We start from the raw sequence: 23,220 nt of genomic DNA on the forward strand, positions 1-23,220 counted from the left end.
ACAAATAATAAAAATAAAATCTTTTTAAAAAAAGTTTGGCTCTATATAAAGGTGGAAAAATAAGGGGGGAAGTATGAAAGAGAAAAGATTAAAAAATATTTAAAGCATTGCATTATTTCATAGGATCCTCTACACAAGTCTATGAGGTAGAAAGCAAGAAATAAATGATAGTTTACATTTAGTAAAGGAAATTGAGGCACAGAGAGATCATGTGACTTGTGCACCAGGGCTCAAATCTTGGCTGTGCTGCCTTTTTGACAAATCATGATATTTCTTGGTCTTGCTTTTCTTACCTACAGAGTAAGGGAATTGAAATGTGTTCTCAGAAAAAAAAATCCTTCTAACAGAAACATTTCATAATATTACAGTTTGGAGGAATATTTTTCTCCAGGTAATGAAGTCTCTTGAATTTTACATTTCCATTTACCTTAACTTCACTGGGATGTGTCTGAATTATCTTCCAAGGAATAGAGGAAAGTCAGTTTTCTCACATCACAGAGTGTGTATTGGGTTTCCTACCCTATACTGATTTAACTAAAATGGAGAAGCAACTGTTATAAACAACATATTTGCCTCCAAGCCTTGGATTTCAACTTTTCCTAGAACTTGAGGATGCTGATAGCTGAGATCAGTAGAGCAGGGACTGAGTGGGCATGTGTTTGGCAAGTATCATCTAATTCTTCACAACCAACGGAACAATCATTAATGTCATGTCACAGGAAAAGGCTTGGAGAAACAAAAAATCTAAGTGAGGTTCCCATAACTCTTAAGTGATGAACTCTGGATTCACACTCAGGCAATTTTGTTTGTTTGTTTTTGGACTGACTTCAGGCAGGTATTAGAACTGTCCCCATGGTTTACAGAGTCTCCTGCCCCCATGCCAGGCTGTCCTCACCGGGGCCCCATGGAGGAGTGCGGGTTGAGTTTCCCTCTCCGCCCTGAGCAGAGCCCCAGCAGCTGAAGACCTCCGGGACCCAGCCACAGCCATGCCGAGACAACTGTCTACACGCTCGGGCGAGTCTCACACATGAGGGAACCAGCAGAGGAACCCAGGTGTGCGGGACCGGGGGCTGAGATCTCCAAGATTGCTTGGTTCGGGACTGGGCCTCCTCCACCCAGATCCTCAATCTTCCAGTAGCTAGACAGTTACACCCACCAATTGCCGTGTAACCCCATCAATGGCCAGGATCCAGAGACTATAAAACCAAGCTCCTGGAAGCGCGTGGCTGCAACCTCTTATTCTTTAGTTCTCACTCTCAGAGAACCCCGCAGGCTACAAAGAGTATCCTGCCCGCATATATGTCTGACTGGGAACACCTGTAAAGGTGATTAGAGGCTGCCCCAAAAGCCTCCATCCCTCCGGCTAGCTACCAAGAGTATCCCGCCCATATGTCAGAGCCTGGCAAGCTACCCGTGGTGTACTCGATATGCCAAAAACTAACATGATGCTCCTCATTCCTCTGACCCTGAAAGTGCCCCCAATATGCCATCGGGCTACACTAGCACGTGACAGGGACGAATGGAGATGTTACTGGCACCCAAATTTGTTCATCAAGCAAATCGATGAACAGCGGGGTGATAGTTATAGTGATAGTTTTTTTGGACCACACTAGCTGTGCTCAGGGATGCTCCTAGCAGGGCTTCAGGGGGGGGGGGGGGCATTACATGGTACTGGGGATCAAACCACTCAGGCAAGTTGTCAGCAGTTTCTAACTACTGTGCGAGATCTCACAACTTCTAGGAGAAAGAGGGATTGGCATTATGCACATTTCTTTCCCGTTGACATTTATTATGTAATATTTAAGATAGAAAAAAAAAGGTAATTATGCAGAAATTGCCCCCTCACTGGGTACCAAACACTGTTACAGCCCTTGGAATCTAAGCAATGATTTTACAAGCTGGAAAGGTAACGGAAGCAATTAAGGCTAGTTAGAAAAATCAGGGAGTGACACTAGAGCCCGCGAGGGTACTTGTCTTGCACACAGCTTAGCTGGATTCGATCCGGGGCACCTCATCTGGTCCCTGAGCATAGAGCAAGGACTCAGATCTGAACACCGCCCCCAAACAAACAAAAACCAGCTACCTTTGTGCACGGTAGCCCTCTGGCAACCTGAGAAAAGAGAAAAGAGAAGGTCTTATTAGACCTTCCCTGATGCCACAAAGAGAGAGAAGTTACTTAGGGCGCTTCAAAGATGTGTTTACACACACGACTTTGAAAAAAAAGGGGGGGGGAGAGAACCTCATTCCTTAGAATCGTGTCAATATCACAGGCAAAATGCAGTTAGCATAGTGAGCTTTGGTTAGCCGACAGGGCTAAATCCGGGTGTAATCATGCTTCAAGCGAGTATTTCTGAAGGCTAAATCTGACAAGGTGGGGATTGTGCTGAAACAGCTAGAGGTCACTGCCCTCCTGGGGCTTATCGCTTGGTGAGTCGCCCTGAGTCACCGCCCAGCTCTGGCTCTGTGACCTTGGGCAAGAAATTCCTGTCCTTTTGCTGTTCAACACCTGGAACCAGCCAAGCGGCTGCGTGGCCCCACGAACTCCGCGATCCCGAGGAGCTTACTTCGTGAGCCCTGCTTCCCGGCGCAGAGCGGCCCGGTGGGCGAGGCTCCCCGGGCCTGCGCTGCAGCACCCGGCTCGGTGGGGGCGCTGCGCGGGCCCGGAGCGCGTTCGCGTTCGGCCGGCGCGTGTCCCTCGCGGCGCCCCGTCCGCCCCGCCGCCGCCGCCGCCGCCGCCGCCGCCGCCGCCGCGCCCGCCGAGCCGGAGGAGGCGGAGCTGGCGCTGTCCGGGCTCCGGAGCTGGGGAGGCAGCCGGGGAGGCGGCCCGGGCGGGGCGGCGAGGCAGGCTGGGCGCTCCCGGCGAGAGGAGTCCGCTCCATGCGCGCGGGCCGAGCCCGGCCCCTCCGAGCCGGCGACATGAAGAAAGACGTGCGGATCCTGCTGGTGGGAGAACGTGAGTCCGCTCGCCGGCTGGGCGCCGGCCACCGCTGCCGCCGCGGGCCTGCCGGCGCCCGGGCATCCCCGCCGCCCTCCCTCCAGGCCTCGCTCGCCCTCGGCGCGGGCCCCCCGGGCTGGCCCGCATCCGCCCGGCTCCCCGGGCCCTGCCTGCACCTCCCTCTGCCCACCCCCTCCCGGCCGTGGCCCCGTTCGCCTCGGCCCGCCCGGCCCTCCGGGGAGCCGCGGCTCCGCTCCCGGAGCCCTTTCCTCCTGGGCCTCGGCCCCGGCCAGACCCTCCTCCCGTCCTGCGTGCCCGAGATTCCCCGTCCCCCGCGGGCCAGGTGCTGGGCTGACCCACGGGGATGGCGTGAGCCGCTGCCCGGGGAGCCTAGTGGGAAGGGCGCGGAAACTCTTGGACTTGTGGGCAAGGTCAGGTTTCTCCCTCTGCCTCTGTTTCTCCCTCTCTCTCCCTCTCTCCTTCCCCACCCCGCCTCTTCTCGCAGTCATTTTTTCCCCGGGGGCATTGACATTCAAGTAGGAAGCCCTTTTCTTTTTTAGCGTGGTTTTTTTTTTTTTTTGAGTTTGCATTGGATTCGTTTCTTCATCATCACACTCTGTTCCCTCCCCCCCCCCCCCCCCCCCATGGACTCTCAGCTTCAAAGTTAAGCGACTTGTCGGAATGAATGATGCTCTTCGGGAGAGGCCTGTCGCTGGGCAGTGTTTGGTGGTCCCCAAAGCGGTCTTCACCCCGGCCTCCCGTTAGTGTTTTCTTGATCGCAGAGCTGCTCGTAGGGTCAGTGATGGGGCCAGCGCGCGCGGGGGCCCACAGGGGCGCGCACACCCCGCAGCTTTGTAGATTTCTCCTTTCCCAGCCAACCCCTGGGGAAGCCCGCGCTGGCTCGGGGACGGAACAGTGGGGACTTCTTGACAGCGCTGTGCAAGTTACATGACTCAAGCGGTAGGGCTAAAATAAGAAGAAAGTGGGCTGAGCAGGATGCTATTGTTTGTTTTCGAGGTACAGTTGTTAGTGCTCTGCATTGCTCTCTTGAAGTTTCTATTCTAATCATCCAGTCCGTTCTAGAAAGACCCCTCCGCTTCCCTAGGATGGTGCCCACCCGGAGGGAAACCCTTTGTGAGTTTGAGTCTCAATAACTGTACTTTTTTTTTTTTTTTTTTTTGGTTCTGGGCCATACCTGGTGGAGGTGTTGAAGACTTCCTCCTGGGTCCGTACTCAGGGATCAGCTCTCATGGCGCTGGGGCAACTATGGGGTGCCGGGAATCACTCCTGGGCCTGCTTCGTGCAAAACAAGGGCCCGGCCAGATGTACTATCCAGCCCTGTAACTGTATCCTAATCTGAATTTTGCTGGACTTCCTTGACAAAGTTGGGGGTGGGGGGGGTGTTATTTAACATATGATTCATGCCAGAGCAGTGGGAGCATGGTAGTGAAAGTGAGTAGATTATCAGCCTTTTTTTTTTTTTTTGACTTTTTGGGTCATACCCAGTGATGCTCAGGGGTTACTCCTGGCTCTGCACTCAGGAATTACTCCTGGCAATGCTCAGGGGATCATATGGGATGCTGGTCAGTGAACCTGGGTCAGCTCAGTGCAAGGCAAACGCCTTACCTGCTTTACTATTGCTCCAGTCCCAATAACCAGCTTTTTAAAAAACATTATATTTGGGCTTAGAGCCATCACACAGTGGACACGGTTCGAACCCTGACACCCTTATTGTTCTGTAGTCTCACCAGATGTAGGAGCTCAAAGTTAGGAGTAAGCCCTGAGAGCCACTGGGGTGTGGCCTAATTACCCCCACCCCCCCAAAAAAAAAGTCCTGATTATATTTATCTGTGTCATAAAATAGTCCTATAATAATTTTAATATTTTTAAAGACAATAGTTTTACATTTGTTTTTAAATTTGAATGTAGGAAGCAGTTATATATAATCACTTTGTAAAACATGTAAATAGAAATACTATATATCTGCTAAATATATATTTAGTTTTTGGTGGTGGACTGGTTTGGGCCGTACCCCAGTAGTACTCAGGGTTTACTCCTGGCTCTGAACTCACATATCACTCTTCCTGCTGGGGATGGAACTTGGGTAGGAAAGCACCCCACCTGCTGAATTCTTGCCACCTGCCCCTAGGATGTTAAAGTTAAGATGTTATTGGTGCCTGGGATGATGTAGGGTCCTTGCCTTGCATGCAGCTGACCCAGATTTGATCATCAACAGATAGGGTCTCCCAAACCTTGACAGGAGTGAATCCAGAGCACCTCTGGCTGTGGTCCCAGAACAACAACAAAAAGGTAAAAGATTGTTGGAGATACAGTATGCTGTGTAAGGTACCTCCTTTGCACACAGCCAACCCCCATTGGATCCTCACACCTCATGTGGTCCCTCCGAGCACTTCTAGGAGTGATCCCTGAGCTCAGAGCCATGAGTAAGCCCTGAGCACTGCTAAGTGTGACACATAAACCAGAATAAAAAAATGGAAATGTTAACAGAATTACTTATTTAGATATACAGGAAAGAGTTCATAATTTGTTAGAAAAATTACAAACTGTCCCGCATTTTCTAAAATGAAAATTTTTACTTAATGTGTCCAAATTTGTCTTTTTCATTTTTTATTTTGCTCTTTGGTTCACAACTGGTGATGCTCAGGGGTTACTCCTGGCCCTGTACTTAGGAATTATTCCCGGCAGTGCTATGGGATTCTGGAGATTGAATCTGGGTTGGCTGCATGCAAGGCAAATGCTTCCCCCTCCCCCCCCACTCCCGCTGTACTATTGCTCCAGCCCCTAAATTAGTCTTTTTTATTGTGAAAGAAAGGACATGCGAAAATTTTAGGTCGTGCTTGAGCTAGAGAGATAATATAAACCTGTACACCCCTCCAAAAGAGTTATGCCAAAAGTCCAGCTATCATATGAGACTTTTCCATGTCTAAAAAATATTTTAAAGTGTTGCATTTGTTTGAAATATGCTGTATTTTATTCATTAATTTATTTTTAGCTTTTTTGGATCACACCTGATGATGCTCAGGGGTTATTCCTGGTTCTACCCTCAGGAATTACTCCTGATGGTGCTTGGGGGACCATATGGGATGCCAGGGATCGAACCCACGTCAGTTGAATGCAAGTCAAACACCCTCCCCATTGTACTATCATTTCGGTTCCTGCCGTATTATTATTTATTTGGTTCTGGTGCCCTAACTGCTAGCACTCAGGGGGCTGCTTCTGTGGTACTCAGAGGACCATGTGGTGTTGGGGACCAAACCTGGACCTCCTGCACGCAGAGCATGAACTCCAGCTGGTTGAGCTTTCTCCCTGGCTCAACTGTGTCATTTTAACATTGAGCTGTTTTGGGGGAAATGTTTGAAGCATTCCTTTTAGAGATTGAATGTAAATGTCTGACAGTAATTGTCACTCTAGTTGTTCTAAACTGACATAAATCGACAAAGACTGTGTATTGGTCTAACACGTGGATCTATCCAAAACCAGCCTTTTGGTTGTTTTATTTGGAAGGAGGCACAGGTGGTGCTCAGGAGCTACTCCCAGTGCTGTGGGCTGCTCCTGGGCCCCTGCTCAGAGGTTGCTCCCAGCTGTATTTCAGGGACCAGGTGATGCTGGGGATCAGAACCCGGCCTTCCACTTGCAAGATGTGCTCAGCCCATTGAACTATCTCCGGACTCTTAGAAGACCAGTTTTTCAGAAAAAAACAAAACAAAACAAAACAGAAAACATAGTTCCAGTAATTCGGTGGTAATTTTAAGCTGATTGGTTAACTGAGGAAAATGAGAAAGGCGAAGAGAAAGAGCATTCTTCTTTGGAATTGGATAGCCGGGTTTCTGTTTTTGTTTTTGAGGGGGAGCCACATGTGACTGTGCTTACTCCTGACTCTACTCAAGGATCTCTCCAGGCGGTTTATTTATTTATTTATTTTTGCTTTTTGGGTCACACCTGGCAATGCACAGAAGTTACTCCTGGCTCTGCACTCAGGAATTACCCCTGGCGGTGCTCAGGGGACCATATGGGATGCTGGGACTCGAACCCGGGTCGGCCGTGCAAGGCAAATGCCCTACCCGCTGTGCTATCGCTCCAGCCCCTCTCCTGGTGGTTTAAAGGATCATGTGGGGTGCCGGGTATCAATCCTGGGTCAGCTGCATGCAAGGCAAACTCCCTAGTTGCTCTACTGTCTCTGCGGCCTTCCCTTCCCTACTGCCTCTGTGGCCTGACCAGCTGGACCATCTCTGCGGCCCTCGCCTCTTTTCTCAGGATGTTTTCCTGATGCTGATGGCCTGACCCTGAAGTGGTCAGGTAGCAGCAACTTCATTCCCTGAAGCTGGAAATAGTTGTGAATTGTTTCCACAGTCTGCTGACTAAGCCTGTATTAATACTTTTTTGGGTAAAATGGATCTTTTCTGACCCACTTCTTTCTATGCTAATTGCTTAGTCTATTTAATGCTATATCAGAGAAGTTAGACTATTTATGAATTTTAAGATATTTGTTTGCAAAGAAAGCCAGAGTGTTTTAAGTATTTTTGACACCTTTATCTTAATTATTGAACATATCAAAAATCATTTACACTACCACTGAATACTCAAAAGTTGGGGCCAGAGTGATAGTACAGTGGGTAGACCACTTGCCTTGTGACACAACTGACTCAGGTTTGATACCTGGTCCCCCATTTGGCACCCCAGCACTCCCCTGAACACCACCAGGAGTGATCCCTGAGTACAGGGCCAGGAGTAACTCCTGAGCATCACTGGGACTTACCGGTTGTGACCCAAAAACTAAAACCACACACCACTGAATATGACCCCAAAACAAGAAAGTCAATCACCATTTAAAAAATAGAATTGTAAAAAATCTTTTAAAATGCCAACACGTGAGATTTAGTTTTTCAAATTATAATTTTTCAGAATCAAATTGATTGGACATAGGCCTGGAGTGATAGTAGAGTGGTTAGAGCATTTGCCTTGCATGTGGCCAACCTAGGTTTTATTCCCCCATCCCCTGTACCCCATAAGGACCCCTGAGCATCATCAGGAGTTATTCACACAGAACCAGGAGTAAGTCCTGAGCACCACCAGATGTGGCCCAAGACCAAACAAAACCTCACAGATTATTTGACCAGAATTTGTTATTAACTAGATTTTCATTTAGTCAGCTTAGAAATAACCTGTTATGATAAAATTAGATAAAATAAAATTATGATAAAAATAAAATTAAACTCGTTTCTCTAAATCATGTAGCTACGTAGAAAGAGCACACTTAGTTTAGTGAAGTCTTATTTTTGAATTAAATTGGAGGATACTGGTGTTCTGGTTGGGTTTTATTGTGAAGTGCAACTGCTACTCTCTTTGCCGTGACTCTGGCAGCTCTTTCCCAGTTTGTCTGGCTGGGATTCATTCGTTTATCATGGAAGCCTCTGCCAAACTAGTCCAAGCTCCAGGTGAATCTGGGTTTGTGTGTGTGTGTGTGTGTGAGACACCTGGCGATGCACAGGGGTTACTCCTGGCTCTGCACTCAGGAATTACCCTGGCGGTGCTCAGGGGACCACATGGGATGCTGGGAATCGAACCCGGGTCGGCCTCGTGCAAGGCAAATGCCCTACCTGCTGTGCTATTGCTCCAGCCCCTCCAGGTGAATCTGACCTGGGCTTCTGAACTATGTCTTTGGCTGGTCTCCCTGCTTTTGATTCTTTCTGTTTTTGTTTTTTCTGGGATAGCGCGAGTCATCTTAAAAAATGCTGCAGACCCTGTTACCCATTTCTAAAATTTTTGCTTTTACTGAGAATAAACTCTTAACTATTCGTGCTAGAGATCAAACCCATGGCCTTTGTCCATATGAGGCATATCCTGAGCTACTAAGCTACATGCTTGGTCCCCAAAGTCCTAACTGTTATTTATTTGTTTATTTATTTATTTTTGTTTTAGGGCCACTGATTCAGGGTGCAGGGATCACTCCTAGCAGTGCTCCGGGGACCATATGGCTTCCCAGGGATTGAACCCAGGCTGGCCACAGGCAAGGCGAACACCTATCTGCTGCACTCCTGCCCCTTATGTAATTTTTTCAGTGGAGCAAGGTGGTTTTTTTGTTTTTGTTTTTTGAGGGAAACTTGCTTAGAAAGAGATGAGAGGAGAGAAGGAAGGGAAATACGTGTTCAAGAGAAAGCACAGACTTCTCTAGAGTAGAAGTAAGCAAGCGAGATGTGTGTTCAAGGGAGAACATGGGCTTGAAGAGGAACCCCAGAATCCTGACTTAAACGTAGGCCTACCAGGTTCTTTAAAATCTGGCTCCTGCTTCAGTCTGGCTCCTGCTCTGACCTTTGTTGTTTCCTCAGAGGTGCTGACCAAGGCAGTGTTCCCACTGCCCTAAGTTTATTCACTATCCTGTCACTGGGGTTAGGGAATTTGCTTTCTGAGGCTAGGGAATTTGTCTTATTTCTATATCACTAATGCCTTGAATAGACATGACACAAACTAGGCAATCTAATAGTTGATGAGTAAATAAATCCAGCTAGTTCTGTTTATTCAAACTTTTCTGATTCCCACAACAACTAGTCTCAAGCTCTCCTTTCTTAAACCTTTTTTTTTCTTTCTTAAATCTAATGTTTATTTCGGGTATTTTTTGGGGGGACCACACCCAGCTGTACTTGCTAGAAGTTAGAATTTGAGTATGTGGCATTTAGTTTCTTGTCCCATGTCCTGAACTTTCTTTTGTCTTGGAGATTCTGTGTTCTGTCATTAAAGTAGACAAGTGACATTGCCCTTTGGTGACATTGCCCATTTCATGTCTTTGCAAGCCAGGAATTGTCCTTGCCAAAAAAAGGTCAGCTTTTCTCCTTGAAACGCCAGAGGCCATCTTAGAGATTTGAAAGGGTTGGGGAAAGAAAGACTTTTCAGGTGTAAGCTAGTATTTATTTTTTAAAAAAACTTTGCGTGATACTTTAAAAACAGTATCTCTCTCTCTCTCTCTCTCTCTCTCTCTCTCTCTCTCTCTCTCTCTCTCTCTCTCTCTCTGTGTAGCCACAGGGAACCATATGTGGTGCCAGTGATGAGCCAGACCCGTACAGGGCAAGCAACCTATGCACTGTGCTGTCACTCCGGCCCCTTGTTCAGTTTTTGTTGAAACAGTATTTGAAGATTATTTGCTCCAGTTTCAGTTATATTGAATACCTTGGTTGAAGCATCCTTGGTCCTAGACTGTTTATTCTAAGTCATCCTGATGTGTGTATTGAGACCTGTTCCTCACTTGCTTTTGAGTCCTGGTTCCAAAACTGGAGACTGGGGGGCATTAGTTTGAAGCCTGAACCCTGTTGGACGCTGGTTTGAAGGAGAGGAACAGCCTACAGCGTTTGTTTTGCAACAGTCTTTATCTTTGTATAGTTGATGGTTTTTTTTTTAAACAGAGCTCATCCGTTTCACCCAGTGCTGAAGTTTTCCACTTAAAATTATAACTCCAGCATCACTATCCTTCCTATTAATTCTCATCGTATTAATTTAGGAAGAACCAACAAGGCCTCTTAATACAGAAGCAGATAAAAACAAGAACTCTTTTCCTTTGCTGCTTGAGACAAAGGGTGTTATCATCAAGAAACACGGCCAGCGTGTTGGGAAGGTGGTCATTCCAGAGAATGTTGTTCTGCTTCATGAGTGTTAGGGATTTGTTGTCGTTGAGAGCTGGATGTTCAGAAGATGTGATGGGAAGACAAAGAAATTTTAGACAAAGACAGTTTGTTTTACCGTGATGAACTATGCTTCTCATGGATGACCTATTTAAAAGCAAGGGGCCTCAGATGGGACTATAACATGTGTCGCACTGAATCAGAGGCCTGGGGAAGACCGGGGGGATAATTGTGGCTGTGCTTTTTGTGTTTATAGTTCACTTTGATTTTGTGTCAGGCAAAATAGAGGAAACAGAGACCACTGGGAAGACCTAACAAGAGGTCATTGTCTTGACCTTTTAGTATTCATATAAAATGCATTAATATTTATATTTTATTATAAAGTTATTAAATTGTATTATAACAAGGAAGGTATATTTACATATTATTTAAACTGGTATCATAATCATACCAATTTTAGAGAAGATCTTAGAATTTTGTTTCTTTGTGGGAATCATTTTTATTTTCTGGGGCAGTTAAAAATGTGAAGTTTGTTTGTTTGTTTTTGGATGGTCACATTTTGCCATGCTCAGGGGTTACTCCTGGCCCTGCACTTAGGAATCACTCTTGGCAGTGCTCAGAGGACCATTTGGGACACCAGTGATCCAGCCTGAGTCAGCCGCGTGCAAAGCAAACGCCTTAACCACTGCACTATTGCTCTGGTCCCAAATGTGAAGTTTTTTGAGGGTCTGAGAGTGGGCTGGAGCGCATGCTTTGGGTGCAGGAGGCCCATGATTAATCTTTGGCACTGCCTGGTCCCTTGAGCACTACAGGGCGTGCCTTCCCTGCCAAAGAAAGTAGTGCCCTCCCCTCGTTCTCCCCCCATCCCCAGGACAGGAGGAGCTTCTTCACAGTGCTCAGGGAACCCAGGACCTGCTCCCTTACTCCTGTTGTTACTTGGCCCACCCGACTGCAGCTGACCTAGTGCTAGTGTGGAGTGATGTGGCAGTGCTCAGGTCCAGCTTTCTGGGGCCACCAGGGTCATACCCAGCAATGCTGGGGGAGGCAGTGCCAGGTTGGGTCACCCCCACCCATGGGCCTTTCCCCCAGAGGTTTTGTTTTTTTCCCAACTCACACCTAGCCGTGCTCAGAGATCCATGCAGTACTAGGGATAAACCGGGCCTTCCACATGATGCAAAGCATTCGAGCCCTCACCCCACTAGGGGTCTTTTGGTTTCAGGCTTATTGAAACGATTTAAAATGTAATATCTGGGCCAGAGTAATATTAAGAGGGTAAGACACGCAGCTGACCTGGGTTCAATCCCCAGCATCCACATATGTTTCCTGGGTCACCAGGAGTAACCCCTGAGCATCACCATGTGTGGCCCAAAAACCAAAACAAACAAAAAAAAAAAACCCAAACCAAGTCACTGTCACTGTTGTCCGTTGTTCATGGATTTGCTAGAGTGGGCCCAGTAACATTGTGAGATTTGTTACTGTGTTTGGCATATTGAATACATCACAGGTAGCTTGCCAGGCTTTGCTGTGCGGGCAAGATAGTCTCAGTAGCTGGGCTCTCCGAGGGGGGCAGGGGAATCGAACAAGGCGAATGCCCTACCTGCTGTGCTATTGCTCCAGTCCCCCAAACCAAGTAACATTCTAAAATGTTTTCCTTACATTTAAGTCACATTTATAGTTTACTTAAAAGGGACTAATTTTAATTTATCTGGTTTTGGGGCCACACCCTGTGGTACTCAGGACACAGTTTTAGAGTTGAATGTACTACTTTTTTGGTTGATAGCCTCGCTGGAGGTTAGGTAGGACTTAAACAAAGCAAAAAGTCAGTGAAGCTTTTATTTTTGGTCCACACTCAGTGCTCCTGATTTACTCCTGGGTCTCTGCTCAGGTGCTCAGGTCTGAACCCAGGTTAGCTGCATGCGAGGCAAGTGCCCTATCCACCATGCTATCTTTCTGGCTGAATGAAGCAATTTTTAACTAAAATATATTTATTTCATCTTTCATTAAAGTAGTTACCAGTTGACAGCTTTCCTAGAAGGAAACTAAAGTGATGCTACTGAAAATATCCCCATTTTCCCAGTTTCTGTAATCTGACTCTCTCGCTTTAATTTTGGATTTGGGGAGGAGGGGAGGGTTGGTTTTGGGACCACACCCAGCATACTCTGGGCTTACTCCAGGCCCTGTGCAAAGGGGTCACTTTTGGCATTGCTGGGGAACTGTTTGTGGTGCCTTGCTTGCCCATTACACCATCTCTCAGGCCCTGGACTTTTTTTTAAAAAGGAAGTCTCTTGGGTTTTTATGTGGGAGAGAATCATGTTGTTTTATTTTATTTGTTTTTGGACCACAACTGACTCAGGGCTTTTGAATTACTCCCAGCTCTGTGCCTGGGGCTTGCTCCTGACATTGCTTTGTGGGACCAAATGGAACTGGGGATTGGACCTGGGGCTCCCGCGTGCAAGGCATATGCTCCAGCCCTTTGAGCCACCTCCCCAGGCCCTGTGCTTTTTTGTTTTGTTTTGTTTTTGAAGAACTTGTATTACACAGTTATTTTAGAAACAGAATAATTGGATCCTTTCGTGAATGCTAAACTGCCTCAGATTCTATAAGAGACGAAGGGGAATATGGCTGAGTAAGTGAAACATCACACTCAGCCATGTTCTGTGATGTGAGTAATTCAAGTTGGATTATTCCCACTCTTTGGTGCTGCTGTCGTGCATGAGTTCGTGGTGGGAGGGAAACGAGGTGATTTAGCTATCGAGAGGCTTCCCAGCGCCGCCTGCCTTTGGGGTGTGCCCTTGCCTGTCCTCGCGCATGCCCTGTGGACACACTGGGCAGCAGGCTTGGACTTTGGAAGGAGCCTGCTGCTGCCCTGCCAGCTAGAACTGCCCTGATGACCCGACCGCTGAAGAAATCTAAATTTCCTCAGAATTTGTTGGTCTCTCTTCTGAGAATATTCTTGCAAACTCTAGGGGTTCCATGAGAAAAGCAGAAAGCGACTGAGGCCGGGAAAAGTAGTTCTGCTGAGGTTTTTCTTCCCCCCCCCCCTCTCTTTTTTTTGGGGGGTCTATCTTCCAAGTGGTGCTCAGGGAGAACAGAGATGGGGGGCAGGGGGTTGTGACCTAGTATTAGTTCGGTGCTGGGTCAGAGGATGGGGTGCTGGGGCCTCCAGGTGGCACACAGTGATGCTGACCGACCATCTGGGGATAGGGATTGGGGTCAGTCCCTACCTGGAGTCAGCTGCCTGCAAGACAAGCACCTTAAGCCCTTTATTGTCTTTTTTTCCCCCCCTAATGAGTTTTAGAAGAAATGAGAGGAGGGAAGGAGGGAGGGAAAGAGAAAGAGAGGGAGAGAGAGCGAGAGAGGGCAGAGAGATAACTCTGAGGAGAGGAGTGCATACTTGGCATGGAGCAGGGTTCCAGGTTTTTTGTTTGGACCACACCTGGCTATGCTCAGGGGTCACTCCTGGCCCTGCGCTGGGGATCAGTCCTGGGTCAGCCGCGTGCAAGGCCTTGCTCACTGTACTATTGCTTGGGCTCCAGGACTCAGCTGTACGAAAGACATTCCCTGCCCTTGTTGAGTTTCCTGTAAGTGACAGTGAAATTCTGTTCCTTAGTCTTTTGAGGTACTGGAGTGATAGCACAGCAGGCAGGACGTTTGCCTTGCATGTGGCTGACCTGGGTTCGATTCCTCCATCCCTCTCAGAGAGCCAGGCAAGTTACCGAGAGTATCCCGCCTGCATGGCAGAGCCTGCCAAGCTCCCCGTGGCATATTCGATATGCCAAAAACAGTAACAAGTCTCACCATGGAGACATTACTGGTGCCCGCTCGAGCAAATCGATAAACAGCGGGAGGACAGTGCTACAGTGCTACAGTCTTTTGGGAGATTCACGCAATAACTGGTAGGGAAGGACAGGTTTTCACCAAGGGTGCATCAGCAGTCCTTGTCCAGGTATTCTTCATTGCTGCAGTGCTGAGAGTCTCACGCCTGGCCATGCTGCATGCGTTTTCAGCTGGGACGCTTTCCAGGGTGCCCCTGTGTTGCTTGGTGCTGTGGAACTTGCACTCATACCTGGCTCCTGTTTGGTGAGCTGGAGCTTGTTGTGGCGAGGGAGCGGGTCGCAAGGACAGAGCTGCTGGATGATGGATGGTTGGTGCATTCGGGCAGCGCTGGTGGGTCCTCCTCACACCTCATGCTCGCACGGCCAGCTCATTGGAAGCACATGTCTTAATTGACTATGCATTTCCTTCTAGCGTCCAAAGCATGAGCTTTTTCATGACTCTTTTGAGACTTCTGGGAATAATTCCATCCTTTTTTCTTGCCCTTTCCTACACCCTTTTCCTTTTGGGGGAGGTGTTATTGGACCACTGCCAGAGGTGCTGGGGGACTGTTCTGGGTTCTGAACTTGGGGGATCCTGTAGTGCCAGTGGTTGATTGAACTGGAGTTAGCTGCATACAGAGCAAGTGTTCTCTCTCTCTCTCTCTCTCTCTCTCTCTCTCTCTCTCTCTCTCTCTCTCTGTCTCTCTCCATTTCCACACCCCTTTCCCTCCATTTTTTGGTACTGGAAACTCCAGTGGGAGGTGGAATACTTCTTCCTGACCGGATGCAAATTCAAGACTGCCCACAGCTTCTGCTGGTTCAGTTAATTCACTAGAATAATTCACAGAACTTGGAGCCACAGAGATGGTACAGCAGGGAGGATGCCTGCTTGCCTGGCATGTAGCTCACTTGGGATCGATTCTGGGCACTACTTTGTTGTTCCTTGAGTCCCATCAGAGGTGACCTCCAGGTGTTAGCCCAAAATCAAACCAAAAAAGGAAAAAAGCCCCACAGAACTCAGGAAAATGCTATGCTGAAGGATTATTTAAATGAACAACCACGTGAAGAGGTACCTAGAGCCAAGTCTAGAAGGAGAGCTCTGGGCCACAGGACCGACCTCTTTCTTCCTCCTTCCTTCCTTTTGCAGTACCTGGGATGGAACCCTGGGCCTCACACATGCAAGATGTGCTTTAATCACTGAACACAGGATAAAGTGCTTTTGTCCCCGTGAAGTTAGGAGGTGCCACCTTCCCAGTGCGTAGATATGTCACCAAGCTAGATGCACTGCTGCGCTTTGATTCTAGAGCTTTCATGTGGGGCCTCAGAGCACATAGGCAACGTTGTTTAAATCACTGGACACACAGTTGAGCTGAGTCTGGCAGCCTCCCTTCTCCCTGGAAGCTGTGGGATGGAGCTGAAATTTCCAACTCTTGCCCACGTTACTGATTTTTCTGGCAGCCAGGTTCCATCCTGATTTGATCTTGGCCCTCCACCGGCTCAGTGAGTCACCTTGTTAAGGTAAACTGAGGATGATTGAAGAGGCTCCCTGAGGAGAACAAAAGACACTCCCATCACTCAGGAAATTCTAAGGGATCTGTGCCCAGAGCTGGGGGAAAACCACAGGCATTTTTGGTTACCTCACACCTACTTTTAATATCAGCAATTGGCAATTTCAACTTTTTTTTTCCCCTTAGAAGCAAGATGAGCAGAAACATTTCAGAATTTTTGTTTTAAAATTTACTTTTTGTTTTGTGTTTGGGGGCCATGCCTGGTGGTGCTCAGGGCTCCCTCCAGGCTCTGTACTCGGGAGCATATGTGGTGGGAATCGAACCAAGGTCAAATGAGTATTGCGGGCAAGCGCCTTACCCTCTGGCCCCGTTTATTTACTTTGAAAATGTCCTACACCCCTCCATTGCATTGTCATGATCAGGGGTCACTCATGGGCCCAGCTGCGCTGCGATATCAGCACAAGATGTTGTGGGGCTTGCACACCCAGCTGCCTGCTCACTGAGCTGGTGCTCACACATGCTCGCCTGAGGTCTCTGCTCCTGGCCATGGCGCTCGGTGCTTCCTGGGCATCGCACCCCTTTTTGTAGTGCTTATGTAAGCCTCACTGTGGTGAGGTGGAAAATTACTCGTGATGCCAGGGATTGTAGAGCTGCCAGGATTGCCTCAGGTGCACGTGGATCATAGGCACTTGAGGTCATGACCTAGGCCCTAGATTTTTTTTCCTTTTTTTAATGGTGCCAGCTGATGATCAAACTAGGGTCAGCTGCATGCAAGGCAAAGCTCCTTACCTCCTGTACTATTTCTCTACCCTGTTCCCCTCACGGTTTATAGTTTTTTTTGGGGGGGGGGGGAGCATACCCAGGAGTGCTCAGGACTTACTCCTGACTCTGTGCTCGGGGATTATTCTTGGCATTGCTTGGGGGACCATCAGGGGTGCCAGGGATCAAATCTTGGTCAGCTCTGTGCAAGCCGGTGCCTTACCTGTTGTATCCCCTCCCCAGCTCCATTCCACAGTTTATTTATCCACTTCTCTGTTGTCGGGCATTTATATCAAATTCGCGGCACAAGAGTAGTTTAGGGAGCTGGCGTGATAACACACCGGGTAGGGCGTGTGCCTTGCATGTGGCCAACCCAGGTTCGATCCCCAGCATCCCCTATGGTCCCCTGAGCACCGCCAGGAGTAATTCCTGAGTGCAGAGCCAGGAGTAACCCCTGAGCATCGCCGGGTGTGACCCAAAAAGCAAAAAAAAAAAAGAAAAGAAAAGAAAGTAGTTTTGAAGAGGACAGGGTGGGGGCTGTAGAAGTCCCAGCATGGCTTTAGGGATGAGTTAGAATTTGAGAGGTAAAGGTAAAGGTAAAGGCCCTCCCGTTGATCGTCGATTTGCTCGAGCGGGCCCAGTAACGTCTCCATTGGAGACTTTGTTGTTACTGTGTCTGGCATATCGAATACTCTCGGTAGCTTGCCGGGCTCTCCGAGAGGGGAGGAGGAATCGAACTCGGGTCGGCCATGTTGGCCGCTTGTAAGGTGAACGCCCTACCCGCTATGCTATCGCTCCAGCCCGGAATTTGAGAGATGGTTAATATTTAGAAAAGTAGGCTGGGTAACCTATATATGATTTCTTTTCCTCTTTTGGTTTTTGGACCATGTCTGGTGGTGCTTGGGGATACTGTGGAACAATAGTGGAATCCATGAACTTTTACTTTAATATGAATTTGAAGAGAAAGTTTTTTCTTTTTTTTTTTTTTGGTTTTGAAGCCACACCCACCGATGCTCAATGGTTACTCCTGTCTACACTCAGGCATTACTCCTGGCAGGGCTCGGGGGACCATAGGGGGTGCTGGGAATGGAACCTGGGTTCGCTCTGATCCTAGAAAATTTTTTCTTATAGTATATTGGAAAGTAAGGTGAACTTAAGGAAAAGAAAACAACCCTCTCAGCTGTTGCAGTAACACTTGCTTTAGGCAAGATTGTGAGTGACTGCTGAGTGTGTTAGGCAGAGGTTTGATGACAAGTATTGTCAAATATTGTGGAAATACTTGAGCCATCTGCACATAGTCTCAAAGTATCTTCTCACAAGATACATACATACTTATTCATTAAAATGGGGAAACGATGAACTATCCAGTGAAGGCACCTAGTGGACACTACCCCCTCCAGGTGATGACAACTAACTTGGCTGCTCATGGGACAATCTGATAGCCTCTCCTTTTTGCTCTCACACGCTGAGAAGGACGCTGTTGCTTCTGTGTATTCCTGCCCAAAATGTGTAAGAGAATTGAGGAGCCTCTTCATACTGAATGAGATCCAGAAGATACAGCAGGGGTGAGGGAGGTAGATAGCTCAGAGGGCTGGGCCTGTCATCTTCAACCCCCAGCACTGCCTGGTCTCCCAGAGCACCTCAGGGTGCTGAGTTGGTGGTCGCAGCAGCACTGGGTCCAAGCTCCTCTGCCTTGCAGGCCTGAGCACTGGCCTCAACACTGCACCCTTCAGGCCTGTAATGCTGGCAGTTTCTCGATTTTGGAGGCCACACCTGGTGGAGCTCAGGGCTTTACTCTTAGCTCTGCACTTAGGGATCACTCCTGGTGGGGCTTGGATATAGACTGCCTGGGATTGAACGTGGGTCAGTCACACGCAAGCCAAGCACCTTACCCGTTGGATTATCTCTCGCCCCTAGAAGTACTCTTTTCTTTTTATTTATTTTTTTGGTCACACTTGGCGATGCTCAGGACTTACTCCTGTCTCTACACTCAGGAATTACTCCTGGTGGGCTCAGGGAATCATGTGGGATGCCAGGGATCGAACCCGGGTTGGCCGCGTGCAGACTTTTTACCCACTGGACTATTGCTCTGGCCCCCTCCAGCATTGTTCTTGTATCTTGACAGTTAATGTGTCATATAAAATCATCATGTTTTTTTCCTCTATCTTGTTAAATACTCAGCTTCTCAAAGACAAATGCTATGCCTGAAGCTTACTCTCTGATATGTTCTTTTTAGGCTGGTGGTGGGGGCTGAGAGGGTGCACGGCACACCCATCTCAATGCTCAGGTGGCTCGTGGCAGAGCTTAGGGGAATATATATGGAGCCATTGACAGAACTCAGGCCTCCTGCATGCACTCTCGCCCATTGAGCTAGCTCTCTAGGACCCTCAAATGGTTAGGATGTCTTGTTTGTTTGGGGGCCACACCAGGCAATGCTCAGGGTAACTTGTGGTTCTTTACTTGGGAAATATTCCTGGTGGTACTTGGGGGTTCAAATGGGATGCTGGGTATTGAACCTGGGCAAGCTGCTTGCAAGACAAGCGCCCTGCCTGGTGCATTATCTTTCCAGCCCCTCAAATGGTTTTAAAAACTGCATGTATGTGTAGAGAGAGGGGGTATGACAATGTAAGTGTGGCAAAATGTTAATGTGAGAAATCTGGCTAGAGGATAGACATGCGTTCTTTGTTCTGTTTGTGCAGTTTAACAGTAAATCTGAAATTTTCTCAAAATAAGCTTAAAAATTGAGTCAGAACTGTTAGATTCATCACCAGTGAATCCACGACTGTTTTAACAAACTTACATACTATTTGTACGGCCAGTGCTTCTCTTCAGTTCCTTGTTTAATAAGGGGGAGGTTTGGTAACATTCACTGGCGTGCAGAAGCTACTGCTGACAGTGCTCGGGGCACTCTGCAGTGCCAGGGAAGGAACCCAGGTCTCCAGTCTGCAGGGTATGTGCTCTCAGCCCAACACAATATATAGACAAGTGTAGACACACATTTACATGGGTGTGATTATTTACCTACATAGACACAGTCATACATTTACATGGACATTTATCCTACATCGACAGTCATACATTTACATGGATTTTATCCTACATAGACACAGTCATACATTTACATGGACATTTATTTTTCTTACACAGACATACATTTACATAGACATTTATCCTGCATAAGCACAAATGTGCATTTACATAGACATTTGTCCTACATAGACATATCTCATAGACATTTAATTATCCTGTGTAGACAGAGACATCATTTACATAGACATATTTATTTATCCTACACAGACATACACTTATATAGATATTTATCTTACATAGACACGGACATACATTTACATAGAATTTATTTATCCTACACAGACATACATTTTTATAGATGTTTACTTTTCCCACACAGAGGCATCATTTACATAGATATTCGTCCTATCCTACGCAGTCACCGGCTCATTTTACGTAGACATTTACTTGTCCCACACAGATGCAGACACATCTGCCTATCCTCCGTAGACACAGACATCATTTACATTGGTGTTTGTTTGACCCTCCCTCTGTGGTTCCAGCTGCATGCGTACTTGGCTGAGGTGTGTGCACATGCTCGCGCTCTTCATTAAGGCACCCAAGTGGTGTTTTGTGGGCCCGCTCACATGATTGTCATCAGAGAGCACTTCCCTGGCCATGGCATTTCCACATCTCTTGAAGTGACGGTGCTTGGAGGGGTTGCACCCTCTTCCCGTTTTTATTATTATTTTTTTTTACTTGAACCTCTACATGCAAAGTGTATACTCTAGTACTCTAGCCCATTGAGTTCTCTGATGGGCTTTGTATTCCCAGACATGATTGGAACTCAAGGAAATATCTTATTTTCTGCCACTTGCGAAAGGCCTTCTAAGACTGGCCAGTTGAACAGATCTGTAGAAAGGAAGAGTTCAAAGGCTCTTAAGGTCCCCAGTCTTCTCCTGCCCTGCAGGCCGGTTTAGGGGTGCAGTGCACCCTGAGGGTTGTTCCTCTCCATTGGCTGGTCCCAATGGTCTTGATTTATGTTTTCATTCACCCTTTCTGCTAGTCATTCAAGAAAGGAAAAAGAGGGGCCAGAGCCATAGTACAGTGGATAGAGAAAAGAAAAAAGAAATGTGACTCTTGGGGGCTTTGTTTCGGTGCCACACTTGGCAGGGCGTGGGGGTTCCTCCTGGCTGGGTTCCTGGGGTTCTCTCCCAGCAGGACAGGTGGATTGCTGAAGTGCTTTGAACCATCACTCCTGTCCCTGTGACTGTTTTTTTTTTTTTTTAATTTTTTGTTTGTTTGTTTTTTGTTTTGGTTTGGGGGCTATACCCAGCTATGTTCAGCACTTACTCCAGCAATGTTCGGTGCTTACTCCTGGCTCTGTGCTCAGGGATCAGTCCTGGCAGGTTCAGGGACCATAAGGGATGCCAGGTATTGAAACTGGGTTGGCTGCGTGCAAGGCAAGCTCCCTTCCCACTGTACTATAACTTCTGCCCCCTGTGCTTTTAGGCTTAGAGTTTACTTTTGAAAACTAATTAACTAATTTGCAGTTAACGTAGAGATTAATAAATAGGCAGATGGATTCTTTTCATTGAGAATCACAAAAGGATTCAGTTAATAAGCAGTATTTTTTGACAGGTATGATATGATCAAAAAATGATGGCAGTAAGAGTTTAATTTCAAAATAAAATCACCGTCCAGTGATTAAAATCAACAGTTTTTGGTCAGCTGGGACATGGTGTTCAGTGCCTGGCAACAAAGCTGTGATGCTGCTCGGGGCCTGTGGTGCTGAGGGTATTCCAGCCACCCAACGGGTGCTGGGGCCTCCAGATCAGCACCCAGCAATTTGTGGGGAAGCTTGTGGTGCGGGGAATCAGCCTGGGTCAGGAGCCACGGTGCTATCTCTTGGCCCCACCTCGAAAATATTTTTTTTAATCTATTAAAATATTGCAAGGCAGGTTTGGCTTCCCTCCCCTCCCAATTTTTTTTTTCCTTTTTGGGTCACACCCGGCGATGCACGGGGTGGGGGGAGGGGATTACTTCTGGCTCATGCACTCAGGAATTACTCCTGGCGATGCTCGGGAGACCATATGGGATGCTGGGGATCGAACCCAGGTCGGCTGCATGACAGGCAAATGCTCTACCCTCTATGCTGTTGCTCCAGGCCCCCCACCCTTTTTTTTATTTTTGGAAAAATTTTTAGAAAATATTGCAAGGTTGGGGCCAGAGAGATACTCTGTGTGTGTGTGTGTGTGTGTGTGTGTGTGTGTGTGTGTACTCTTAGTAGTTTGGGTGAGGGGCATACCCTTAAAGCAGTTTGGGATGCGGGGACACCTGGCAAATGCTCAGGGATTACTCCTGACTTTGTGCTCAAGCACGTTACCTGCTGTATGTAGAATTGAAGGACATGTTTTACTTACAGGAGCCCTGGGTTTGATCCTCAGCACTATTTGGTCTCCTGAACACCAAACAGGAGACAAAAAAAAAAAAAAGCCCAGACAGATAATCATTGCAGCATTGTTTGTAAAAGGAAAACTTGAGCAATTTTTATTGTTATAATTATAGTTAATAAATAATTGGGCCAGAGTGATAGCATAGCGGGTAGGGTGTTTGCCTTGCACACAGCCGACCCAGGTTCGATTCCTTCGCCCCTCTCAGAGAGCCAGGCAAGCTACCGAGAGTATTCCGCCCTCATAGCAAAGCCTGGCAAGCTACCCATGATGTATTTGATATGCCAAAAACAGTAACAACAACAAGTCTCACAATGGAGACATTACTGGTGCCGACACAAGCAAATCGATAAACAATGAGAGGACAGTGCTACAGTGGACAGTGCTACAGTGCTAATAAATAATTGTGGTCAGTAAAAATAATTGAGGTTAATAAATTCTGACACATCATACAAAGAATCCTTAGACAACTATAGCACTGTAGAACTGTCCTCCCGTTGTTCATCGATTTGCTCGAGCGGGCCCAGTAACGTCTCCATTGTGAGACTTGTTGTTACTGTGTTTGGCATATTGAATACGTCACGGATAGCTTGCCAGACTTTGCCGTGCAGGCGAGATATTCTCGGTAGCTTGCCAGAGGGGTGGAGGAATTGAACCCGGCTTGGCCCAGCCAGCCGCGCAAGGCAAACGTCCGACCGCTGTGCTGTTGCTCTAGCTCCTGAATATTTATTTATTTTTCTTTTTGGGTCACACCCAGTGATGCACAGGGGTTACTCCTGGCTCATGCACTCAGGAATCACTCCTGGCGGTGCTCGGGGGACCATATGGGATGCTGGGAATCGAACCCAGGTTGGCCATGTGCAAGGCAAATGCCCTACCCGCTGTGCTATCACTCCAGGCCCCCCCCCCCCCCGAATCATTATTTTTTAACGGTGATAAAACATTTTTCTTACATTTGTCAATATACAGGTCAGGGGTATTAAATGCATTGCTGTGTAATCAACATCACTTTCCAGATCTAAAACTTATTCAGCACCCCCAACAGAAGCGCTTGTAACCATTAAATAATAACTTTCCCTTTCCCTCTCTGCTGATATCCAGTGTTACCCA

The 23,220-nt window shown here is 47.5% G+C and overlaps 1 protein-coding gene across 7 annotated transcripts in view; it reads left to right on the forward strand.

Annotated features, from left to right (window-relative positions):
- The first annotated feature begins 2,739 nt into the window (after positions 1 to 2,739).
- The window catches only part of RHOT1 (ras homolog family member T1), a 70,849-nt gene continuing 50,368 nt past the window's right edge, over positions 2,740 to 23,220 (forward strand). For 2 of the 7 annotated variants that reach the window (XM_056126934.1, XM_056126935.1), the window contains exon 1: positions 2,748 to 2,953. In XM_056126934.1, the coding sequence (XP_055982909.1) occupies positions 2,878 to 2,953 (76 nt within the window). In that variant the 5' untranslated portion in view covers positions 2,748 to 2,877. Of the gene's footprint in view, positions 2,954 to 23,220 lie in introns of all 7 variants that reach the window. The other 5 variants (XM_056126936.1, XM_056126938.1, XM_056126941.1 and 2 more) reach the window with 4 other exon arrangements.

The sequence above is a fragment of the Sorex fumeus genome, unplaced genomic scaffold (genome assembly GCF_029834395.1).
Source record: "Sorex fumeus unplaced genomic scaffold, SorFum_2.1 ptg000063l, whole genome shotgun sequence".
In the NCBI taxonomy this organism is placed as follows: domain Eukaryota; kingdom Metazoa; phylum Chordata; class Mammalia; order Eulipotyphla; family Soricidae; genus Sorex; species Sorex fumeus.